The 22,271-nt window shown below is 44.4% G+C and overlaps 2 protein-coding genes across 2 annotated transcripts in view; both read left to right on the top strand.

The window, feature by feature from the left end:
• Window positions 1-4,541: 4,541 nt before the first annotated feature.
• Window positions 4,542-12,493, top strand: LDHB (lactate dehydrogenase B). The gene is made up of 8 exons (XM_075856058.1): window positions 4,542-4,679; window positions 7,620-7,759; window positions 8,893-9,010; window positions 9,961-10,134; window positions 10,565-10,738; window positions 10,820-10,937; window positions 11,451-11,574; window positions 12,206-12,493. The coding sequence occupies exons 2-8, from the start codon at window positions 7,631-7,633 to the stop codon at window positions 12,371-12,373; spliced, it is 1,005 nt and encodes a 334-aa protein (XP_075712173.1). The 5' UTR covers window positions 4,542-4,679; window positions 7,620-7,630; the 3' UTR covers window positions 12,374-12,493.
• Window positions 12,494-17,160: 4,667 nt separating this feature from the next.
• PWP1 (PWP1 homolog, endonuclein) overlaps window positions 17,161-22,271 on the top strand; it is a 30,208-nt gene continuing 25,097 nt past the window's right edge. Inside the window, exons 1-4 of the mRNA XM_075856057.1 lie at window positions 17,161-17,316; window positions 17,705-17,763; window positions 18,218-18,402; window positions 20,763-20,848. Coding sequence (XP_075712172.1) covers window positions 17,251-17,316; window positions 17,705-17,763; window positions 18,218-18,402; window positions 20,763-20,848 — 396 coding nt within the window. The 5' untranslated portion in view covers window positions 17,161-17,250. The remainder of the gene's footprint in view (window positions 17,317-17,704; window positions 17,764-18,217; window positions 18,403-20,762; window positions 20,849-22,271) is intronic.

Here is a 22,271-nt window from a genome sequence, read left to right as displayed (position 1 = left end):
GATCCCTGTGTGTGAACATACCCTAACACATAAATCTTGCCATGTGCACACTAGTAATTTCCCATACTGAGCTGGTGAAGGTGGTAGAGGCTGCCAGGTAATGATATGCTGCTGCTATGCAGTTATATAACAAGGTGACCCAGAAAACAATGTTTGCTGGAAAACGTGTTGTAACCTGTGGCTGACCGATATGTTTTGCTCTTATATCCCTATCCACCTTATCTGATCCTTCCCAAGATCCATGGAGATAAGACACCATTATCGCACTTTCTGATCACAGTTGATCGCCTTACCGCAAGTAGTCAGGTACCACTCCCTTAGACGGGTTGTACCAGAATCAACAACTATTACCTACCTACAGAACAGGTGGTAATTTGTCTGATCGCTAGCGGCCCCACTTCTAGAACCCCCACCGTTTGCGAAAACGAGGGTCCTGAGCCCCCGTTTATTCTCACTGCACCTTACACAGTGAGGACGAGCCTGAATGGAGCGGCGGTCGAGTATCAGTGCTGCCGATCTATTCAATATCTGTGGGACTGATCTCTGTACTCGACTGTTTCCCTCATTCCCATAGACTTTGAATAGAGCGGCAGCACGCATACTTGGCCACCGCTCCATTTAATGTCCTCCTCGCTGCGGTCGATTAGTGAGGAGGAAGAAGGGGTTTGGTATCCCCTTTCTCGAGATTGGTGACGTTCCCGGCGGTATGTCCCCCAACAATCAGACAATTATCACCTATCCTGTGGATTCTGGGAATACCCCTTTAAGTCTTGCACCAGGCATACAATGTGGGAGATTAATCAATACTATCATTTGTAGTATGTATGTAGGAGCCGTCAATAACGGAGCAATTAAATGATAAATGTGGTGCAATTTACCTTTACCTCATGGCTGGTGTACATATAAACCAGTATTTTGCGCCCCGAAAAATGTTCGCGCATTTTAAGACACTTTACGAAATAATTCAGGGAAGAATTAAAAGTGTAGTTTCACATGACCAGAATATGGCCACATTTTTATGTCTGTATTACGCCCGCACCCCAGGGGTGATCTAAGTTCGGTTCCGTAGAGCAGGCGCCCGGCCATCAAATCTGTAATTTGGATGCATGGATGTACACATGCAATATCATGCGATCCTATAGACTTGCATTGTATTCGATATCGCAATGTGTTTACTGGGAACGTGTGATCACTCCGCTTGTGCTATCAACATGGAGCCATGGTCTACAACCCATTATAAATTTGGCGCACACCATGTACTACACTTTTTTGGTGCCATTATCTTAATCACTTTATTCCCAGAGTCTTCCTTTAAAGGGGTATTCACATCTCAGACATATTTGTCATATACACGGAATATGCCATAAATATCTAAGTGCCAGACTGGCGAGAAGCACCTATTTTGAGAACTGGGATCACCCGGCGGCCGCCGCATCCAGAATGAATGGAGATGTGGCCGCACTTATGCACGGTGATAGGTTCTTCAGATAGGTGTGGGTACTAGAGTTTTGACCCACATCTATCAGACATTTATGGCATATCCCGTGGATATGCCATAAATGTCTAAGGGTATGTTCACACTAGCTATTTTCAGATGTTTTTCGGGCCGTAAATGCCCCGAAAAACGGCTAAAAATGCGGGGGCTGACATCTGTCTATTGATTTCAATGGGAAAAACGGCATTCCGTTCGCACGGGGTGTTTTTTTACGCGGCAGTTTTTAAGAACAGCCGCGTAAAAAAACACCTCGTAAAAAGAAGTGCATGTCACTTCTTGAGCCGTAAAAAACACGAGTTGCTAAAAATACGACTGAACATCAGGAGTGGTTTTCCCTTTTCAGTAGTTTTTTGTTAAGTGTGTGAACACACCCTAAGGTGGGAATAACACCCTTTTTTGTTTTTTTGTAATCGTGGCAAAAACTGAAGTGTATTTTACGAAAACGATACGGTTTTGCTGCGATTGTGAAAATTTCCTGGCGGACTCGCATTTCAAAGTGGCGTCCATGTCTGTGAACCCAGCCTAAAAGAAACTATGTCAATAGACCCAATACACGGCAGATTTAGATCAGATTTTTTGAAGCAGTTTTTGAAGCCAAAACCAGAAGTAGTTTGTGTCCTTTCAGCTGGTAAAAACGTCCCAGTAAATATGTGATTTTGAGTAATTCGAGGCAAAAAAAGAGCGGTTTTGCTGAAAATTGTGGCAAAAAAAAAATGCATTTTGACCCCAAAATGTGAACACTTTTTCTCCCTTTATGATACACACCTGGTTTTGGCTTCAAAAGCTGCATTTGTACGGGTACCCAAAGGCCAGGGCTACACCTAGATATTTTGTAGGGATACTGGTTGATATTAACTTTTGAGTGACAGCTGCAGTCCAAATGAATACATTGAGTTGCATGCGATCTTGTGGACTGCAGCTGTCACTAAAGTGTTAAAATCAACCAGTATCCCTACAAAAAGTCTAGGTGGTGTAGCCCTGGCCAAATTCTCCCTCCAATCAGAACCAATTACCAGATATCAGCTGATTAATTAGCATTGAGCAGATAAATAGCAGTGCGCGCTGTGTGGAGCTATTCGCTGCCTTGGAAGGTTAGACGTGGAGCAGTCAGCAGGTATGTAGCGCTCAGGCGGAGTCAACTTTTGTGGCTTTTTGGTTCTTTCGACCTAAGTAAAATGTGATAAAATTCTGATAGAAATTGCACAAAAAAAATAAAAAATGAATGCCACAAGTTTGTGTGGTGCATGTTTTTTTTAAAAATAATGGTGTGAGTTTATACTCCAAAAGCCGAGGAGCAGCTCCTAAAGAGGAGCATAAATAGTTTGAGTTAATAGATTGGAGTCCCTTATCCAGGACCCTCATCTATTAGCTGGAGTGGATGAGATACAAAGTGTTCCCCACTCTAGGGGACTTGGCATGTCCATACCTCTTATAGTGTGGTCTGTTTTGTTTTTTCAATTGGAACTATGTAATGCTTACTTCCTCCTGTGGAGGTGCTGTAGGGAATTTAACTTTGCTGCCAGCTTCTGATACAAGTAAAGGCTCACTCAGAACAGCGTGTTCTGTCCATTGAACTTACCGCACGTGGACGCATTCGTTTTAATGGGGCTATTCAGATGTGAAAGTTTTTACGCGAGTGTTCTCCGCGTAAAACTCGGTGAAATGTCCTATATTGGTGGATGTTGCTGCCTATTGAAGTGACCAATGTCTGAACATACATACATACATACCTACCACTAGAACAGGGGTCCTGAGCTGTTCCTCCTCACTATATGATCAGTGAGGGTAACTTTGAATGGAGTGGTGGTTGAGCATGCCCCCTGTCGCTCTATTCTGGGACCTTTGTTCTAGTGGTGCTCCCAGCGATCAGACATCTATCACTTATCCAGTAAATGGGTGATAAGTATTTGTGGGACACTGGGCTCTGCTACATCTATGCCTGTGCATGAGCCTTCTCTAGAAAACCAGTATATTTAGGTGATTGAGGGCTGTTATAGCCTATACCCTGGAGCTGAATTGCTAATAGAGTTGGATGCTATGTACACCTTTGTGTGTTTTATTTTATATAAAACACTGCATAAGTGTGATTGGTGCAACTTCCTAAATATACTCTATTAAGAATTCTTTACTTTTTGATACAGCTGCTTTGTATCCTGCATACAGAGCTGTTGTATCTTGCACTGAATCCTGTATCTGTCAGGTCAGCGGGACTGATGGGTTCAGTGTCAGAGGGTCCTGTGTGTCTGACATGCAGGATTCACCTGTAATTCATCACATCTAAATTAAGAACTTAGGAATCATGCACACGACCGTGGCTTTGCGGCTGTATACTGTCTGTAATTGCGGATAGTATAGAATGAATGCTTCCTATGGACCAATGTACACGACCATTGTCTTGATGGTCTGTGCACTGCCTGGACTGCCAAAAAAATAGGACCTGTCATTATACGGTCTGCATTTGTGGTCTGGGCTCATGGATATCAATTGTCTTCTGTGTGCACGGTCTGATCGCTGCCTGTACACACAGCTACGGCTGTGTGCAGGGGGCCTTAGATGTAATCATTAACAGCTTGATCTGCGTGTCAGACACACAAGACCTTCTGACACTCAACCACTCAGTCCTGCTGACCTGACGGATACAGGATTCAATGCTAGATACAGCTGCTCTGTATACAGGATACAAAGCGGCTGTATCTTAAAGTAAGGAATTTTAATAAAATGTATTTAGGAAGTTGTACCAATTATGTATGTCAAACGTGTACATCAGTAGGGACTTTATAAAGTGTAGAAATCCAGGTGCTGGGAGTAACACCACTACTTTTCTCTGCATTACTTGTATATATCCCAGCTGTAATAATAATGCACGCTCACTACATGGTGTACTTTATCAGTCACCTTCCTGCAGTGACTGGTCTCGAAGGATAGAAAGTGAAGTAGGACACAGATTCCCCTCCTAACAATTCTCTTCTGTATGGCCTGGGAATTTTAGGCTATAAGGAGGCGTATGAAGGGCTGGGCCTATATTGCCCTTGCAGAGTTGTCCTTGGAGGGGATTGAGTGAGGTGATGGGGAGTGTCTCAGCTGTAGTGATGTAGTCTGGTCGACAGAAGAAAGAAGACTGTAGCCACTCCTCTGCCTCATTCTAACAGCAGAAGCCTCGTAGAAATCAGACGGCCTAAGACATGTATGTATGCTGCCATTGTGCTCTCTTGTCCTTTAAGACTTTCCCGGTGCGTATGTCTGCTGCTCTTGGCAATTGAAGGGTTAAGCTCGCTTGTGCCCTGTGTTCTTGCTTTCTTGGTGCGCGCACACACACCCAATAATCAGATATGCTGGCATCTTAATGAGATGATCTTGGCAGTGACCTCTACGGTCTCTTGCTTTGGCACATCTTGCCCGTAGGGTGCATCAGTGGGTAGAATGACCTCTTTCCACATTTTTCTTACCTCCGATTGTTTCCTTTTAACCTTGTGCTGGTGAGCAGAATGTTGTGTAACCCTTTGTTATTAATACACATCTTGTGCTCTCCATACAATCTTGCGCAGGCCTCTTTATTGTAGTATGTGAGCCGGACACCTGCCAGATCTCCACGCCTGCGTTTAAATAGCCTGCGGCTTTACAGGTTATAGGCCTGTGCACGTTGGCCCTCTAAACCAGGATATGACGGTTTAGGTCTAAATCCCCAGGATGGGCAATGTAGTATGGTAGATACATGTCCTTCCTCCAGGATGGGGCAGATACAGTTTCGTAAGTCTGCGTCTGACATGCAGATGGTTACTGGAACTATTACTAAGCAGGAAATTGGTTATTGTAGATCAGAAGCAAAAATACCCTAGGCCTCGTTCAGACAAGCGTGTTTTATATCTGTCTGCTGTTAAAATAACTGACCGTGCACTGACCAATCTTATTCACACCCATGTTTTCACGGAGCATGTGTCTGTTGCGTGAAACTCTCCATGTCTGTTTTTGCAAATCATGCTGCCCATTGAAGTCAATGGGTGTGAAACTATGGACTGCATGTGGATGACGGATGCAGAGAACAAAGTAAAACTTGAGGCGCTTGCGGAGGAGAAACACGGATGAGAAAAAGCTGATGCCATACGGACAGTCATATGCATGAAAAATGGTCTGGTTTCTGCGTATATGCAAATCTCGCATGGTTGTGTGAATAAGATCCAAGTCTTATACATGTTGCAAGCGGACGGACGAAAGACTGAAAGACTCACATCGTGAGATTTAGAAACTTGTAGTCACAGGTGATGCCAAAACTAAGGGCTCATTGTCTATTAAGGGATCATAGACTGCCCACAACTGGTTATGGGCCAATGCCGTCACTCACTCACTCACTCGCAATGCTAGACTGTCAGCACATGGTGTGCTTGTGGGTCCAGAATAGAGCCATAGGGCCTCCATGTACCACCATACAGGGTCTGGGTAAGCCACGATGCCATGCATGAGTCCTTAGTGATCGTAGTAGCTAACTTCATGTTAATGTCTTCTCTCATGTATTCAGTTTTACTGTTGCCTGTGGTTACCTTGGTATTTGCCAGATAAAGCTGTTTACTTTGACACGTTTGCTATGGATCTAGAATAGAGTTGAAGCACAGACTATACATGTGTGGTTACAATAAATGCCACTCCTGCTGTCACATCTAATGATGGCCCAAAAGACACTAACGCCTATTTACGGTTAATTCCACTTCTACAAAGAACATTGAAGGAATGTCTGTGCAGAAATACAATGCGGTGACTTGGAAATATGACACTGACGTAGGGTTTACATGAGCCACATTTCTTCCATGACGTGTAGGGCTGCGTCTGATGTACTATAGAGTAGTGACTACAAAGATGTGACGTTGCAAAAAATTGCCCCTTCTGCTGCGTTTCATTCCAAAGCCTATAAATCTGTTCCCTGCGCTTTCGATCTGTGGGTGAAGGGATGATGGAGTTTTCTGGTACTACAGAAATGTGTAATGGCTGAAGGGTTAAATGACATGTCACATCTGAATGTTTCTTGCAGCCCCCTTTGTGTCTAGCAGGGCTGGACCCTCGGACCACCAGACCTTTTTGCAGGATCTCTGCAAATGACCATATAATGTCTTGTAAGGGGCAGTCCCTTGATCTGTCAGGTCACAGCTCCCAACACAGTGCATATATTTTTCCACTTCCTAATGTGTAAGTTCTGCTGGTGCCTCGCTCCTTAATGCCAACAGTCCTGTGAGTGGGACAGCCGGAGAGGGGGGGAGGGGGGTGTCTAGAAAGTTTTTCTGGCTTGGTGAACAAATATTCATTGTATAATGTCCTGGATTTTTTTTTTAGTATGCCATAGGATAGAGATGACTGACTTTTTGATGAGTTTCTGCTGCCTAGGCCTCTTTACTGAAGTTGGTGGGGCTTAGAGGAAAGGGTCATGGCCCTCCGCAACCCATACACTGATTTAAATATAGAGTAAATCCTATTCCTGCTCTTGGACGGCCACAGATTCGCCTAACATTGGAGTCTTGTACACCAGTCAAAGTACTGGGGTAAAATGCGCCTTAATAGTCCTTTTATTTCTGACCCACGTCAATCTGCTTGCTGTCAGTAAATGGAAATACTCCGAAATATTTACTAGTACTGTCCTAAATTTAGACCACTTGGAATTAGACGATGCACCAAGATTATTAGTGGCTCATTGCTGGATGATAAAATGGGCGCACTTGTCTAATATGCAATCTCTTGATTGGCTTACTACAATTTTTTTTATTTTTTGCACAAATTTTGGGGTGGCTAAAGCCACAACCCCGTTGTCAGGTAAACAGTATAAGCGTCTAAAATGCTCTAGAAATGCCTCACGTCATGTGCACCAGGATTCTGTTGAACTTTTTTTAATGGTAAATCGACCAAAATCTTCATTCCATCCATAGACCGATAACCTGTCCAGCTAGACATAGGTTCATGGCTCTAAGTGTCAGGGCTGTTCTGTAATGAGCTGTCTCCATTCAATGATTTGCAGAGATCCTGAAAATGGTGGCTGATTAAATAACGAAGTATATAAAACTGCCAGTTGCTCCTCAGTCTAGACTGGCATTTGGTCAGAGGTCATGAGGCAAATGCAGCCTTTAAAACTTTTAATATATTTTAGTTTAAGAAATCATGGCAACCGTACAAGAGAAACTGCTCAGCAGCACTACAAGTGAGAAGGTCGCTGCTCCGAAGAACAAGATAACAATCGTAGGTGTCGGGCAAGTTGGCATGGCATGTGCCATCAGCATCCTACAGAAGGTATGTGCCAAATATAACTACTCACAAAGCACATGACTGCTTCCTTTACAGATGACCTTCAGCAGCCTTTTGTCTAGTGTTCCCTCTGCTTCAGTCCAGTACCGGCTGACGTGTCTGTAATCACCAAGTGCACTTTCCTGTGCGTGTCAAGAGAAATCCAGAATGCCTATTATACACCACCCTGTAGTAAACACCTGCTACTAACCAAAACCTGCATACATTTGGTTTTGCACCATAAACAATTTGTCCAATTTGGGGTTCAACCAGATTTTGCAACAGTGGTGCTTGATGGCCAGTCTGGGGCAAGAGTAAGAACAGCTGAAGACTCAAGCCATCTACTGAATTGGCTCTGAGATCTTCTCAAGGCAAACTCTTGAATGGGGTTGTCTCGTGGAAGATGCCCTGCAGGACATATGGATGCCACAGGGGAGGAGGGTTAATAAAGGGAAGCTCTGGCTGATCCATGCATTACAGCTTTGCCCAAGTTTCTGAAGCCAGACCCAGGGTGATGAGACAACCACTTATTGCCTGGTCCACTGAGATCGTAATGGGCAAAATGTTGACCACTTGTATTGTACCATAAATCGGTATGGAATCTATAGGACCAACACTTAGGTTAAGCTTTCTTTCATCATAGAGATTCTTAAAGGTAACTTCTCTACAAGGCTTGCTGCATCACCTGAACTTGGATGGGGGGGGGGGGGTTAATGGTAGGACACTCTTGATGCACTCTATCGAAGGTGTTCTTGTAGTAGAAACTGCTCAGCTGCCTATACAAAATGGCTGTAGATAAATGTGGTTAACTTTTGTCAGACTGTAGATGCTGTTCCGTCCACAAACTAGCCTCATGTTGAGGGGGAAACTCCTACCTCAAATAAAATTAATGGTTCCTGAAACTTACTGAAAAGCCAACCTATACTTCTGGCTTAATAGAGCCAGAGTGGCTGTGACCGAGTCTACTTAAGTTGGGCTTGAAAGTAACTTCTATTAAAAATTAGGCCATGTGTACGGCTATCAGTACTTGGTTTGAAATTGAAAGATTACTGGGTGGCATTATAGGTCTTCAAATAATCCCTTGAGAGTTTTTTTCTTTCTAACTTAATGTGGTCTCATGGAAAGAATGTCTCCAACAGGATATTGCTGATGAACTGGCCTTGGTTGATATCTTGGAAGACAAACTGAGGGGTGAGATGCTGGATCTTCAACATGGAAGCTTGTTCCTTAAAACCCCAAAGATTGTTGCAGACAAGGGTGAGGAACATGGATGAATTTCACATGGGTTGAATTGTGGGAAAGTTCACTGTTCTGACAAACTACACTCCAGCTTTGGCACTTGGTCTTGTATGCTCTTATCAAAAAAATGCACATCTTCCTTGACCTGCTGATGACCACTTAAAACAGGGGTGGGGAACCTTTCTGCCAAGGGCCATTTGGATATTTTTAACTGCATTCGCGGGCCGTACAAAACTATCAATTTAATAATGCCTCCCATAGCTGCCACATACAGTACAATGCCCTCCACACAGTATATTACCCCCTCAACAGCTACCATACGAGCCCCATCATACCCAGTATAATGCCCCATAGGTATGTACCTAATAGGAAAACAATAACATAACTACTTACCTATTCCCATGACGGGTGGAGGATCCTTCTCCTCTGGTCTGTGCTGTGAAAGACTCGGCGCAGACAGGCACAATGACATCACTACATCGCACCTGCCTGTGCCGAGCTGCTCGCAGCACAATGAATGGACGCAACTGAATGTGCGTCCTGTGGATGCTGATTCAGTTGGATGCGAGATCGGTGCAGTTAGCACTGTGTGACAACGGGGGCCCTGGTCACCATTGTGACCATCAAGACCCTTATAGCTACACCACTGCCAGCCAGAGTGGGTCAGTCCGGTCTCCTGACCTCATGTCACTGGCTCGGGTCAGGTGACCGGACTGACCCGCTCTTGGGCCAGCACGCACTGACCTCACTCAGACCGCCACCATGCTTGGCTCCTAAATGTGAGTAGGGCGGAATCATGGCAGCAGTCAGAGGTTGAGCCAGACCAAATGATCCCCCTGGCCTTATACGGCCCGTGGCCTGGGTCTTCCTCGCCCCTGATTTTAAAAGCTTCAAACCAAAGTGATGTTACTTCATGACTACTATAATATGTACAGTGCCTACAAATGTCATGTCTTCCCATTCTGCAGATTATGCCGTAACCGCAAATTCTAGGATTGTAGTGGTCACTGGTGGAGTCCGACAGCAGGAAGGCGAAAGCCGTCTTAACTTGGTACAGAGAAATGTTAATGTCTTCAAATTCATTATTCCTCAAGTTGTGAAATACAGTCCTGATGCCACAATCCTTGTAGTCTCCAATCCAGGTAACTTCTAAATTTGATGTGTGTTCTAGACTTAAACATTGCATGTGTAAAAGCTTATCCCGTGAGAAACTGATTTAAATGTATGAGGGGTACTCAGTTTTGGACTATACCAACTTTCTAGTCACCAGACAATAAGATTGAAACTGTTGCCCTACTGGGACTCCCAGTGATCAGCTGGGATCTGTTGGAAAATCTTAGTGTTCATTTTTCCCAGCAGTGCCACCAAAGGAGAAATGAAGCATTACAGTATACAATTAATATCAATGGGTTTTGTGTTTAATGCAAGACGAGTCCTCCAGAGACACCCTTAAACCCTAGCCTCTGGCCAAGAGATTAAGACCCCCCCACCTCATAATTTCCTCATAGGGTATATGAAAATGGGTTTGTAAACTGGATAACACCTTTTAATGAGCAAGAAATTTGCTTTCAGTTGACATCATGACCTATGTCACATGGAAGCTGAGTGGTCTGCCCCAGAGCCGTGTCATAGGAAGTGGAACCAATCTGGACTCTGCAAGATTCCGCTACATAATTTCTCAGAAGCTTGGCGTCCATCCTACCAGTTGCCATGGTTACGTCCTAGGAGAACATGGAGACTCCAGTGGTGAGTGACCATATTTATTAAAGCTACTATATTCGCTGATAATACTATCTCGCATGTGACAAAGCGCTCTTCATTTTACAGTTCCTGTCTGGAGTGGTGTTAATGTTGCTGGTGTTTCCCTACAGTCCCTTAACCCAGATATTGGAACTGACAAGGACTCTGAGAATTGGCAAAAGGTTCACAAAGATGTGGTTGACAGGTAATGTCTGCAATAACCAAAGTAATGGCCTCAAGGACCAAGGTTCTATAACTAAGGTTGACCTTCTGGAAATGTCTACAAATCTGGGACTAATGAGGATAATGGAGGCTTCACGTTAAAATAGTGAGCTAAGCATTATCACTTGTCTTGCTTTCCCTATGCATTAAATTACTCAAGATTTTGGAAATTGAGCAGGGGCTCATCTCAACATGCTGACGGTCAAACCCACTGACTAGAACTAAATAGGTGTGCAGACCCTTGGCAAATGATTGGTGGGCTCATGACCAGAAACCCCAGGTCATGGTGCTTGGGCAATTAACATTAAGTTCATGGCCAGACCTTGATCGCTGCAGGCTCCCTTACTTTATAAGAAGTTGGCATACTGTAACAATGGTGGGCATATAAACTAGATGTCTTTAATTCATGACTATATTAAGAGGTTGTCTTTAGCTCCTATGTCAAAGTACACAAATGCTAAGGCTGACTAAGTTAAACCTGTATTTGTCACTGTAGTGCCTATGAAGTGATCAAGCTTAAAGGATACACCAACTGGGCTATTGGCATGAGTGTGGCTGACCTGTCAGAATCCATAACCAAGAACCTGTCTAGAGTACATCCAGTCTCCACAATGGTCAAGGTAAGAGGATGAAGCTTTGAAAGGCTCTGTTCACATCTGCGTTGGGGTCCCGTCCTGATCTGTCAGAGCTTTCCATCAGAACAGGACCCTGAACAAATTGACACCAGAGGTTTCCGTTTCCATCCCCACTGAGTCCTATTCTTGAGGATGGGTTAAATCTCAAACCTGGATCCTTCGGACAGATAAGATTTTCCAAAAATCTAAGTCGCTGATTCAGAGCATTTTTCACCTCTGGTCTGAACAGACTGCTTTCTGACATGGCAGTAGATGTTAAATATATGGGTCTGGTGGAAATTAGCACTTTTCATACCAATTGTAGAGATCAGAAACTTAGATATGTCTACAGCCAGGACATTCATCAGTGGGTAAATCCTATGTACTAAAAGCCCTTGTATGAGAAGAATGGTAGGTCTGCATTTAAAGGATGTGCAACAGCTGCACCAATGTCTGCTATGGAGAAGCCACCTGAGCTTATGGGACAACCTTAAGGTATTGCATGTATGTTGGTAGATCCATGGTTGACTATTCCCATTTTGTAGGTTCTTTCACCCATCTTAAGCTGTTTGGGTCAACACTTCTACTTTCAAACACTTAGTGATGACGAGTCAACTAACTTCTTATTCTTCACCAGAACTTCTATGGCATCGATGACGAAGTCTTCCTCAGTCTCCCATGTGTCCTGAATGGCCAAGGGTTGGTTGAGGTGATAAATCAGAAACTAACCGATGGTGAAGTTGCTCAGTTGAAGAAGAGTGCGGACACACTGTGGAGCATTCAGAAAGACCTCAAAGACCTCTAAACATCTTGGCACGTTGCTGAATGGCCTGGACAGAACGCATTTATCCCTAATAAATTTATTGTATACGGTTTCTAGAGTAACAATAGTTGTCAAAATAAAATCTGCTACTGAACAACTGAAGGTGCTTGCGTTTGGCTATATTTGTTCCCTACATTGCCGTAAAGTATGTTCAGAGGTGGGTCCAGGTACATACGGCATATGGACGGTAAAACGGGTGCAATATGCCTGAGGGTTTACCAGTAGCCAAAACATGTTTCTATTGGACCACCATAGTGGTGGTCACCATACACAACCTTCCAGTAACTACCATTAGACCATAGTCCTAGAACAGGGGTCCACAACCAGTGGCATTCCAGCTGTTAAACTACAACACCCTCCACTCCCATAGGCTGTCAAGGAATGCTGGGAGTTGTAGTTTCAGTGTGGTTGCTGATCCCTGTTCTAGAAGGACACATACAACACACCTGCTGTGCAATACTGCCCATGTTCCGCAATACTGGCCATAATGGCCTCATCTGAAAGATGGTACAGGCGGACGATGGCAGTACACACAGCCCCAGTGTAGCACCATAGACTACAGAGCCTAGCTGTTGCAATGTAGTAAATGGGCACTGGGTTAAAACCCATGGTGTGTGCAGGTTTTTTGTTTTTGTCAAATCTCCTACAGAGTGAAACGATGCAAATTTTAGTGGCCACTGGGCAGCATACTGAATATGTAAGGAGTAATAACCCCCTAGTGGGGGCTGCAGGCTACCAGGATTTTATTAGAGCTCCAGATCAGCAGAATTCAATCACAAAATGCTCCAACCACTAAAATATATCCTCTGACTGTTAAAAAAAAAAAAAAAAAAAAAAAGTGTAGCTCCAGTATATTTGACCTGTAATTACAGACCCAGTCACTTCTATTGGCCACGGGCACCTTTTTAGTATTTACTGAGGGGTGTCTGCTGACACTGACTACAGATCAGTCTTTACAAGCAGTATTTCAGGATAGATGAAATTACGGCAGTGTGCATGGGGCCTAAGGCAGTGATCTCCAAGTTGTGGCTGTCAGAGCATGCTGGGAGTTGTAGTTATCCCAACTGCTGAGGCATAGATTGGTTTTACAAATCCTGCCTTAGGTCTCAGAGTGCTGCATCAAACTCGGTGTGTGTGTCCCTGTATGAACTAAATGCTGTTTTTTTTTTTCCCCCATGGAGTTCAATGGGCAGATGTTTGTAGGCATTCAGCTTCCGTGTTTTTTCAGGCATTTTTCGAGGTGCAAACGCCTCAAAATACACCTGAAAACAATGTGAGAACATACTCTTAAGGCTTCATACATGTGTGTTTTGTGTTCAATTAATCAGCAAAAAATGCAGATGAATTGCAGACCCATTCATGTCTATGGGCCCATGCACATGACGGGCTTCCACAATCCATGCATTGGCTGGGAGCACTTGCCGTCTGGGCTCACAAATGTGTGCACGGTCTGTATTGCAGGTGACTCTCCGTGCCATGATTATGGTCGTGTTCAGGAGGCCTAATAGGGGGAAAAAAAAACCTGGATGTGCCAGAGGATCTGCTCTAGTTTTTGGTGTAGAATATAATTACAGGAGTGTATTTAAAATTATAAATGGCAGCAAAGAGGAGACGGTGTGAGATGTAAAGCATCAAGCACAGACATGTAAACAGTAGTATGTGAGCTCAATAGCTTTAACCCGTTAGTGACCGCCCCATAGTGTTTTTACGGCGGCCACTAATGGGCTTTATTCCGATGCAAGACTTTTTACGGGCTGCATTGGAATAAATAGAGCAGGGAGCGGTCAAATCTCTCAGCTCTCGGCTACCAGAGGTAGCTGGGGGCATCCCTGCTCGACCGGGTGAGATCGATATTAGTATCGCTCTTACCTGTTTAACCCCCTCAGATGCAGCGCTCAATAGCGAGCACCACATCTGAGTGGTTTTGGAGGGAGGGAGCTCCCTCTCATCCCACCGGCGATCAGATCATCTGTCTCTGATGGCAGCCGGGGGCCTAAAAGGCCCCCAGGCCTGCCTGTAGTGAATGCCTGCTAGATCATGCCAGAGGCATGTCCTAGCAGATGCCTGTCCAATTTAGACAGGCATAATACACTGCAATACAGAAGTATTGCAGTATATTATAAATGTGATCGTATAATTGCATAGTGAAGGCCCCTAGTGGGACTAGTAATAAAAAAAAAAAATAGTTTAATAAAAAGTGAAAAAAAATAAACCCACTTCCTCCCCCCCCCCCCCCTTACAAACTGCTTTATTAATAAAACAAAGTAAAGTTACAAATTTGGTATCGCCGCATCCGTAACGACCAACTATAAACTAATTGCAAGATGTGAACGTCGTATAAAATCAAAAACGATGCAAAAATTGCTGTTTTCTGTGAATCCAGCCTTAAAAAGAATGTGCTAAAAAGTCGCATCTACTCCAAAATGGTACCGATAAAAACTACAAGTTGTCCCGCAAAAAAAAAGCCCTCATACGACCGCATCGGTGAAAAAATAAGTTATGGCTCTTCAAATATTGAGACAAAAACAAATTTTCACTGTGTAGAAGTAGTAAAACATACAAAATCTATACAAATTTGGTATCGTTGCAATCGTAACAACCCGCTGAATAAAGTTATTGTGTTATTTATACCACACGGTAAACGGCGTAAATTTAGGATGCAAAAAAGCGTGGCAAAATTGCATGTTATTTCTATCCCCCGCCCCCCCCCCAAAAATCAAGGTCAATCAATAAATTCTATGTACCCCAAAATCATGCTATTAAAAATTACGTGTCCCGCAAAAAACGACCTTATACAGCTATGTCGACGCAAGAATAAAAAAAAAAGTTATAGCTCTTGGGATGCGAAGCTGGAAACATAAAAAATGGCTTGGTCATTAAGGGGTTAAACATGGTACGGTCATAAGATGCCACAACTCCATTTATGAAATTTTCACCTGTGAAGTGGAAGTGTCTCTGTAAATGCTCAGCCATGAAGCAGTAGACCACACAATCCGAGCATGGCTGCTGAGAGCTGAAGCGCATGGCGCCTAAAAGTCACGTATCTGTCATGACGGAGTTCCAGGTTCCTGTGTGTGACATCAGCACCAAAAACTATCTGGAGCTTCATGAAATGGGTTTCTACAGTTGAGCAGCCGCACATAAGCCTAAGATCACCAAGCACAATGCCAAGTGTCGTCTGGCGGGGTGTAAAGCGCATGGAGCAGCGTGTTCTCTGGAGGGATGAATTGCGTCTCACTATCTGGCCGTCTAATGGAGGAATCTGGTCCTGGCGGATGCCAGGAGAACGTCCCCTACCGCAATGTATAGTGCCGACTAAAATTTGGTGGAGGAGGGATAATAGACTAACTAGTTTTTGAAAGTTTGGCCCCTCATTTCCAGTGAAGGGTAGTTTTATTTATAAAACTTTTGGCATAGCCAAAGGATATGCCATAAATGTCTGATGCGGGTCCCAGCATGGTCCGGTGGTCACATACTTCTGGTCATAGGGTGTTTATACGTGTGGTTTTCAGTTTTAACTTCTAGTCTGCAAAACGCTCCAGCGTCAGCTACGGATGACAACCCTATAACTCGAGGTCCAAACTCACAGAATAAAAACGGTAAATCCAAGACATAGGCTGTGCAGCGCGTTATCGGCCGCGCTATAGGAGAGACGTTTACAATTTTATTTGTAACTGGTGAATCTAAAATGTTTAAAAAAAAAATGCTGCTGGTGCACGTGCTTATCAATGAATTGCGCTGTCTTGAGTGTAACCGTGTGAATGACGGGGAGTGATTTATGTAGCGCAGTTAGGTCTCATTCAGACGACCATAATGCATTGACATTTTAGAATCCGCATCAGGACTGAAAATCCCGGCCCAACGGCGAATCTAATGACCTTCACTAACAACATTATAGAGCCCTTTGATACTGTTCGTTTGGGTCAGTGGACCCGAGGTCAGGGCAGGGCTCGAGGTCATTTTATGGATTCTAATGCAGCATTAGTCTGAAAGCGGCCTTAGGCTTCATTCAGACAGACAAAATTGTAGGCTGTCTTTTAATGTCCATATTACAGCTGGAAGTAGCAGACCCCTGGTCCAGTTTTTGCAGCTGTTAGGCTGTGATTTTCGGGTCGGCCGGCTGCAGACTGTCAGCCGCGAGATGGCCGCGGCCATTATTTTCAATGAGTCCGGACCGCAGAAGATGGCCATAATAAGACATGTCCGTTCTTTCTGCGGTGCGGGCTCCCGAGCCATGCACAGACCGTAAAAACTACGGTCGTGTGCGTGGCCCCATAGAAATGAATGGGGCCGCAATTCTCCCGTGGATTTTCGGGGAAATTGCAGCCGCAAAAGCACGTTCATGTGCATGGGGCCTTAGGATTCTATGGTTACATAAGTTAAATTCACTTGAATTGAAGGGGACGTGGGTCTTGCAGTAATGGACGCTAAGTAGCGGCTTCAAATCTGCCTGTCTGAATGAGGCCTTAGAGCACAACTAATACTTTGGAAATGGAGACCTTTATGTAAAACCTATAGCTTCCATTACAAGCGGTATCGTTCACAAGACCTACAGCCACTGACACACAAAATGTCGACAAGTTGCTTATATATGAGGAAGGGGCGTGTCTTTTGATACATCTCCTCGTGATTGGTTGTGGGTAAACGACGCAAAGCATGATGGGAAGCCCTATTGCACGGTTTCCCGTACTAAAGATGGCGTCTGTATTTTTCGTCGTGTACAAACTACACAGCAGAAACTCAGCGATGTCATGTGACCGGAAATAGAATCATGAAGGAACACACGTGTGCTGAACGGGGGCTGCCATTAAATACCGGAAGTCGCTTGCATCGCGGCTGTGATCGCTCAGGTGTACAACATGAGCTGTCAGATTACCTGCGTGTCCTGGGTACAGCGAGGGGTCGCCAAAGAAGTCCCAGATAAGGTGGGAGGATGGCGCTGATTATTATTACGTGGCCCGTGATTGTTGTACTATTTAATATGCACCAATTTGTTATAAACTTCACACCAGGCCTGTTTATGAATAATCAGCCATAGTGCACTGAACAAATCTATACATTGCTGTTGCAAAGCATAGGTTAATAATGGATTACAGGGCGGTACTACCACTTATCTGGAAGATGGGGGTCCCCTGATCCCTATTTCACCATCAGTTTGATGGGAATAACGCTGCATGCATCAGATTATCAGATCAAAGGAATTTCAACGTTCCTGGTTTATACTCCAAATTGTTTGTTTTTTTTTGCTATGATTCTGGTCGTGTTTCGTGAATAGTCGTTTTCATGCATCTTGTCGCTTTTTACCTTTTTTAGGTTCAGCTGAGCAAGGAAGAGTTAAACAAACTTATAACCGAAGCCAAAGAGCAGCTTGAGTAAGTAACGGGAGTCACGATTCACTTCTGTCAGGAGAAAATGTTCTTTAAAAAATAAATAGCCTGTTAATTTAGTGCATTTGCAATGAAAAAAATAAGCTGTCTATTTTACATCCATTTTCTTTTTGCATAACTAGTCAGACTTGCCGTTCAGGACTCTGAGAAAGCTGGGTGACAGGATAGAATAATAAGGGGATGAGTCTATATATAATATATATATATATATATATATTCCGCAGCACATTACAATTCAGAGGGTTCATGTACAGACGATATCGCACATTACATAGTGAGAAAACTAATTTACAATTCAAACGAGAGGCGTGAGGACCCTGCTCACAAGAGCTTACAATCTATGAGGAAATAAGGGACGCGCAAAATGTAAATGCGGACACGCTCGTGTGAATGAAGCCGAACGGTTGATATTTCTGAGCTTGTTTTCTTGGCTCTTCAGGGAAGAACTTGAGGATAATGAAGATGAGGCTGAGGAGGAAGGAGACGATGGGATGGATAAGGCGGAGGAATCTGAGGAAGACACAAATCCATCAGCCGAGGATCAAGAGGAAAACCTTTCTAAGCTGAAGGACGATGAACTTGCAGAATACGACTTGGACAATTACGACGAAGAAGGAAAAACAGGTACAGGGTCTCCGAATGATCTGTAACTACCCGGACAGGCGTCTTGGCTTGTATGCGCCGGGCTGCGACTTTACGATGTCCGTTTCGTCTGGTAAACCTGCACTCGTATATTGGGGGACTTTCAATAAATCGTCCATCTAAATGGGGGCGATTCAGAGGCAAACATATCTCGAAAGGACACTTTTTTTGACGTGCGTTATTACAGCGGTCATTATCACGTAATATAATATGAGCTGTTGGCAGCTGCATAGGGGAGAGCTCAGTTTGTGCGCCGGCAAATTTTGCACGATTTTTGTACTGCCCTGCCCTAGTGCAAGTGAAGTTACCCATAGTGACCAGTCAGATTCCACTTGTACAAGGAAAGAGTTACCCATAGCAACCAGATTCCACTTGTACAAGGAGTTACCCATAGCAACCAATCAGATTCCACTTGTACAAGGGAAGAGTTATCCATAGCAACCAGTCAGATTCCACTTGTACAAGGAAAGAGTTACCCATAGCAACAAATCAGATTCCACTTGTACAAGGAGTTACCCATAGCAACCAGTCATATTCCACTTGTACAAGGAAAGAGTTACCCATAGCAACCAGTCAGATTCCACTTGTACAAGGAAAGAGTTACCCATAGCAACCAATCAGATTCCACTTGTACAAGGAGTTACCCATAGCAACCAATCAGATTCCACTTGTACAAGGAGTTACCCATAGCAACCAGTCAGATTCCACTTGTACAAGGAAAGAGTTACCCAGAGCAACCAGTCATATTCCAGCTCTCATTTTCTTCGACCGTAATCCAGTAGGTTGCTATGGGAAACTGCTCCGTGTCTATTTGGCAGCCGTCACTTATTGCAAATGATGCTCCTCCACCAGATGAATTACATTCGTGCAAGAAGACAAATTGTTTGGGGCGAGGTTACAGCGCTGGTAATTACACTTTAATCACTTCACTTTGGGCACATCAGCTCACGAGATAAGACAATTTTGCGGAATTAATTGGAAAGAATTGATTTTTCTATGATACATGGTCAGGAGCGGAAATACAGGAGGACTTTACCTCCCGGCTAGTAGGATATCTGAATGGTTCGATTACATTGTGTGTGCGCAGGCTGGAAAATAGAACAAAATCGCTTAAATAGCAGTACACTAAAGTACACCTCTCCTGCGTTTCGCCTTCAAATGCTATTCAGTTGTTTCTGAGTAAGGTGACAACCAAAATATCCGCTATTACAGCTTACATAAGGCTTATTACCCAGCTTCCTAAGGGTCCTGAATGGCAAATACAGGAACACTGGACATCTCATTGCGGAATTAATGTTCTAGAGCAGGGGTACCCAACCAGCAGGACTCCAGGTGTTGAGACTACAACTCCCAGCATGCCCTGACAGGTTCAGGCCGCCAGACCGTTCCGGGAGTTGAAGTTTCACACCTGCTTTGCCGCCGATTGCCGACTCCTGTTCTGGATTCAGGAAAGGCTCAAGAATACCCTGCTTGGCATGGCGATGGTGGCCATGTTGGCTGTCACTCAGCTTTCCCATGAAAATATGTAATTAAGGGGGGGGGGGGGGTAAAATGTTCTTTTTTAGGGTATTTACCGGTAGATTTTGAGGTTCCATACAGCGCTGATGTGTAACGCTTCCGTGCTTTTTTTTTAGGCCTTATTGACATGGTTGTGTGCGGTGCGTAAGATTTGGACCATATGTCAGCCACATTTCCCGGACCGAACCCCGTTCAGGGAGCCGGACTCCTAGCTTCAGTTATTTATGATGCTCGGTGTCACTGCTTCCCCGCGGGAATAGTGTCCTGTACTGTTGTCATGGTTTCTGTATGGGATGGTAGTCCCGCGGGGAGGCAGTGACGCAGCATCATGGATGCTAGGAGTCCGGCTCCCTGAACGGGGTTCGGTCCGGGAAATGCAGCCAACATATGATCTGTATCTTACAGACCGAATATGATCATGTGAATAAGGCCTTAGGCCCCATGCACACGGCCGTACCCTTAATCACGGGCCACGATTATGGGCATGGCCGGCTGCGGACAGCCGGCCGCATTCTTGGCCTGTGTTCCCACACAAAGTATGGGAGCACGGCCCGTAAAACGCAAAAGATAGTACATGTCCTATTTTTTGCACTACGCTACTACTTCCCGGACACCTTCCCGTAAATATACGGGAACCTATCTGTGGAAAATTGAAGTGAATGGGTCCATAATTGCAGGCGATTTTTACGGTAGTGTGCATGGGGCCTCACTGTGTTTATTCCTTCCCTTTGCATGCTTTTATTTCTGCAGTTGTGATTTTTCTTGCATAACGATGTTCATTGTTTGTTTTTTTTTTGCAAATATATATTTGGTCTTTGTCTTAGATGTGGCGAACCTCGGAGACAGTCTTGCCGGGCTTGCAGTATACTCCAGCAACGAGTCTGATGCTTACGTCACTTTAAAAGATACAGTACGTAGAATTACTTCATAGGGAATTTGCAAATGCTTCGATATAAGGTAACTGCACGTACGGCAACTCCCTAATATGTTATGGATGGGAACAATACAGGGTGCAGTAACCTCCCCTCCCCCCTACATGCTGCCTCTGCTGATGGGCTCCTCAGTTTTCCTATGATTTGCAAAAAGGAAGCGATTTCAAGAAGAGAAGTATATTGGGAATTGCTAGATCTGTAATTCCTTAATATGAAATCAGAGGTGTCACCTTAGGGTTGTTAATGGAGAGTTTACACTTTTATCCTTGTCTTCCTACCTAATATATTACTGTAACGGTCCAAGTCTGGCACCGGTTTGCCCGGAAACCCCACAATTCAAGCATGCAACTATGAAGCCGTAGCGTGAATACTATGGATTTTCCACAACCCATTTCATCGCGGAAAAACCACAGCAAAATCTCATCCGCACGCTGCGTAAAAAATCAGCCAAAAAACGTTTATAAATTGACCTGCGGTGCGTTTTTTTTAATCCGCACCATTCCAATTGTGTTTGTGTAATTGCTGCTTTTACTGTTGCGGGTTTTCTCCATTGAATTTAATGGGGAGGTAAAACCTGCAACAAATAGCAGATGTTGCGATTTTAGCGGCGGAAAAGCTGCGACTCCGAACCACCCAAAAATCGCTACTCAGAAAAAAAAAAAAAAAGCTTATGCTTACCCAGATCTTTCTGCAGCCAGCCCGGGCTCCTAGGATGATGTTTTATTCCATGTGACTGTGATTGGCTGCAGCGGTCACATGGTAGGAAATGTCGTCCCAGGAAGCTGGGCTGCAGGACGGCGGAGAGATGCATCGCCATGGCTACGGATAAGTATAGACTTTTTAAAAACATTTTGTGCAGTTTTCCACAGTGGTCATTCCGGACAATTAACTGCCCCACAATTTGGTGCGGTTTTTCGGACGGAATTCCCTGCGGGGACCAATGCGGATACGCTGTGTACTTTTACAGAGTATCCGTCCTGTGTGAACATAGCATGATAGTTTCATGCAGAATTGGCAGCAGATCACCTCATAGCCCAGCACCAGAGGCAGCTGATCCAGGGAGTTGCTGTGATGTGCCCGTGGCACAGATGTTGGCGTCATTAGATAGCCCTCCAGCAGTTCTAAGGGCCTACACTGACCTTACGCTGAACAGTCTTCTCTAGTCAGATACTTTTCTGCTAATGTGGTTTGGCATGGCATTTTTGTTGCATGCTGTGTTGATGGGGTCTGCAGACCCTTGGGTGCCATATTGGATAGTCTGATTCCCAGCACCCCCCACGATCAATTGATTGAAGGGGTTGTGGCTTTTCGGCCAACACTACATCCACTTCATTAATCACCAGGCGCAGCACCTTACATTCGGTAGTGGCTGTGCCTGGTACTGCAGCTCAAATGGAACGG

Source organism: Rhinoderma darwinii, chromosome 3 (genome assembly GCF_050947455.1).
Source record: "Rhinoderma darwinii isolate aRhiDar2 chromosome 3, aRhiDar2.hap1, whole genome shotgun sequence".
Classification (NCBI taxonomy): domain Eukaryota; kingdom Metazoa; phylum Chordata; class Amphibia; order Anura; family Rhinodermatidae; genus Rhinoderma; species Rhinoderma darwinii.
Note: the sequence above shows the minus strand (reverse complement) of the source record. Positions and strands in the feature narration are given on the sequence as shown.

Bases quoted from the DNA above. Each gene is read 5' to 3' on its own strand.
- LDHB (XM_075856058.1), top strand. From the start codon at position 7,631: ATGGCAACCGTACAAGAGAAACTGCTCAGCAGCACTACAAGTGAGAAG. The intron at 9,011-9,960 runs GTGAGGAACATG...CCCATTCTGCAG, and splicing joins AAAGATTGTTGCAGACAAGG to ATTATGCCGTAACCGCAAAT. The intron at 11,575-12,205 runs GTAAGAGGATGA...ATTCTTCACCAG, and splicing joins CAGTCTCCACAATGGTCAAG to AACTTCTATGGCATCGATGA.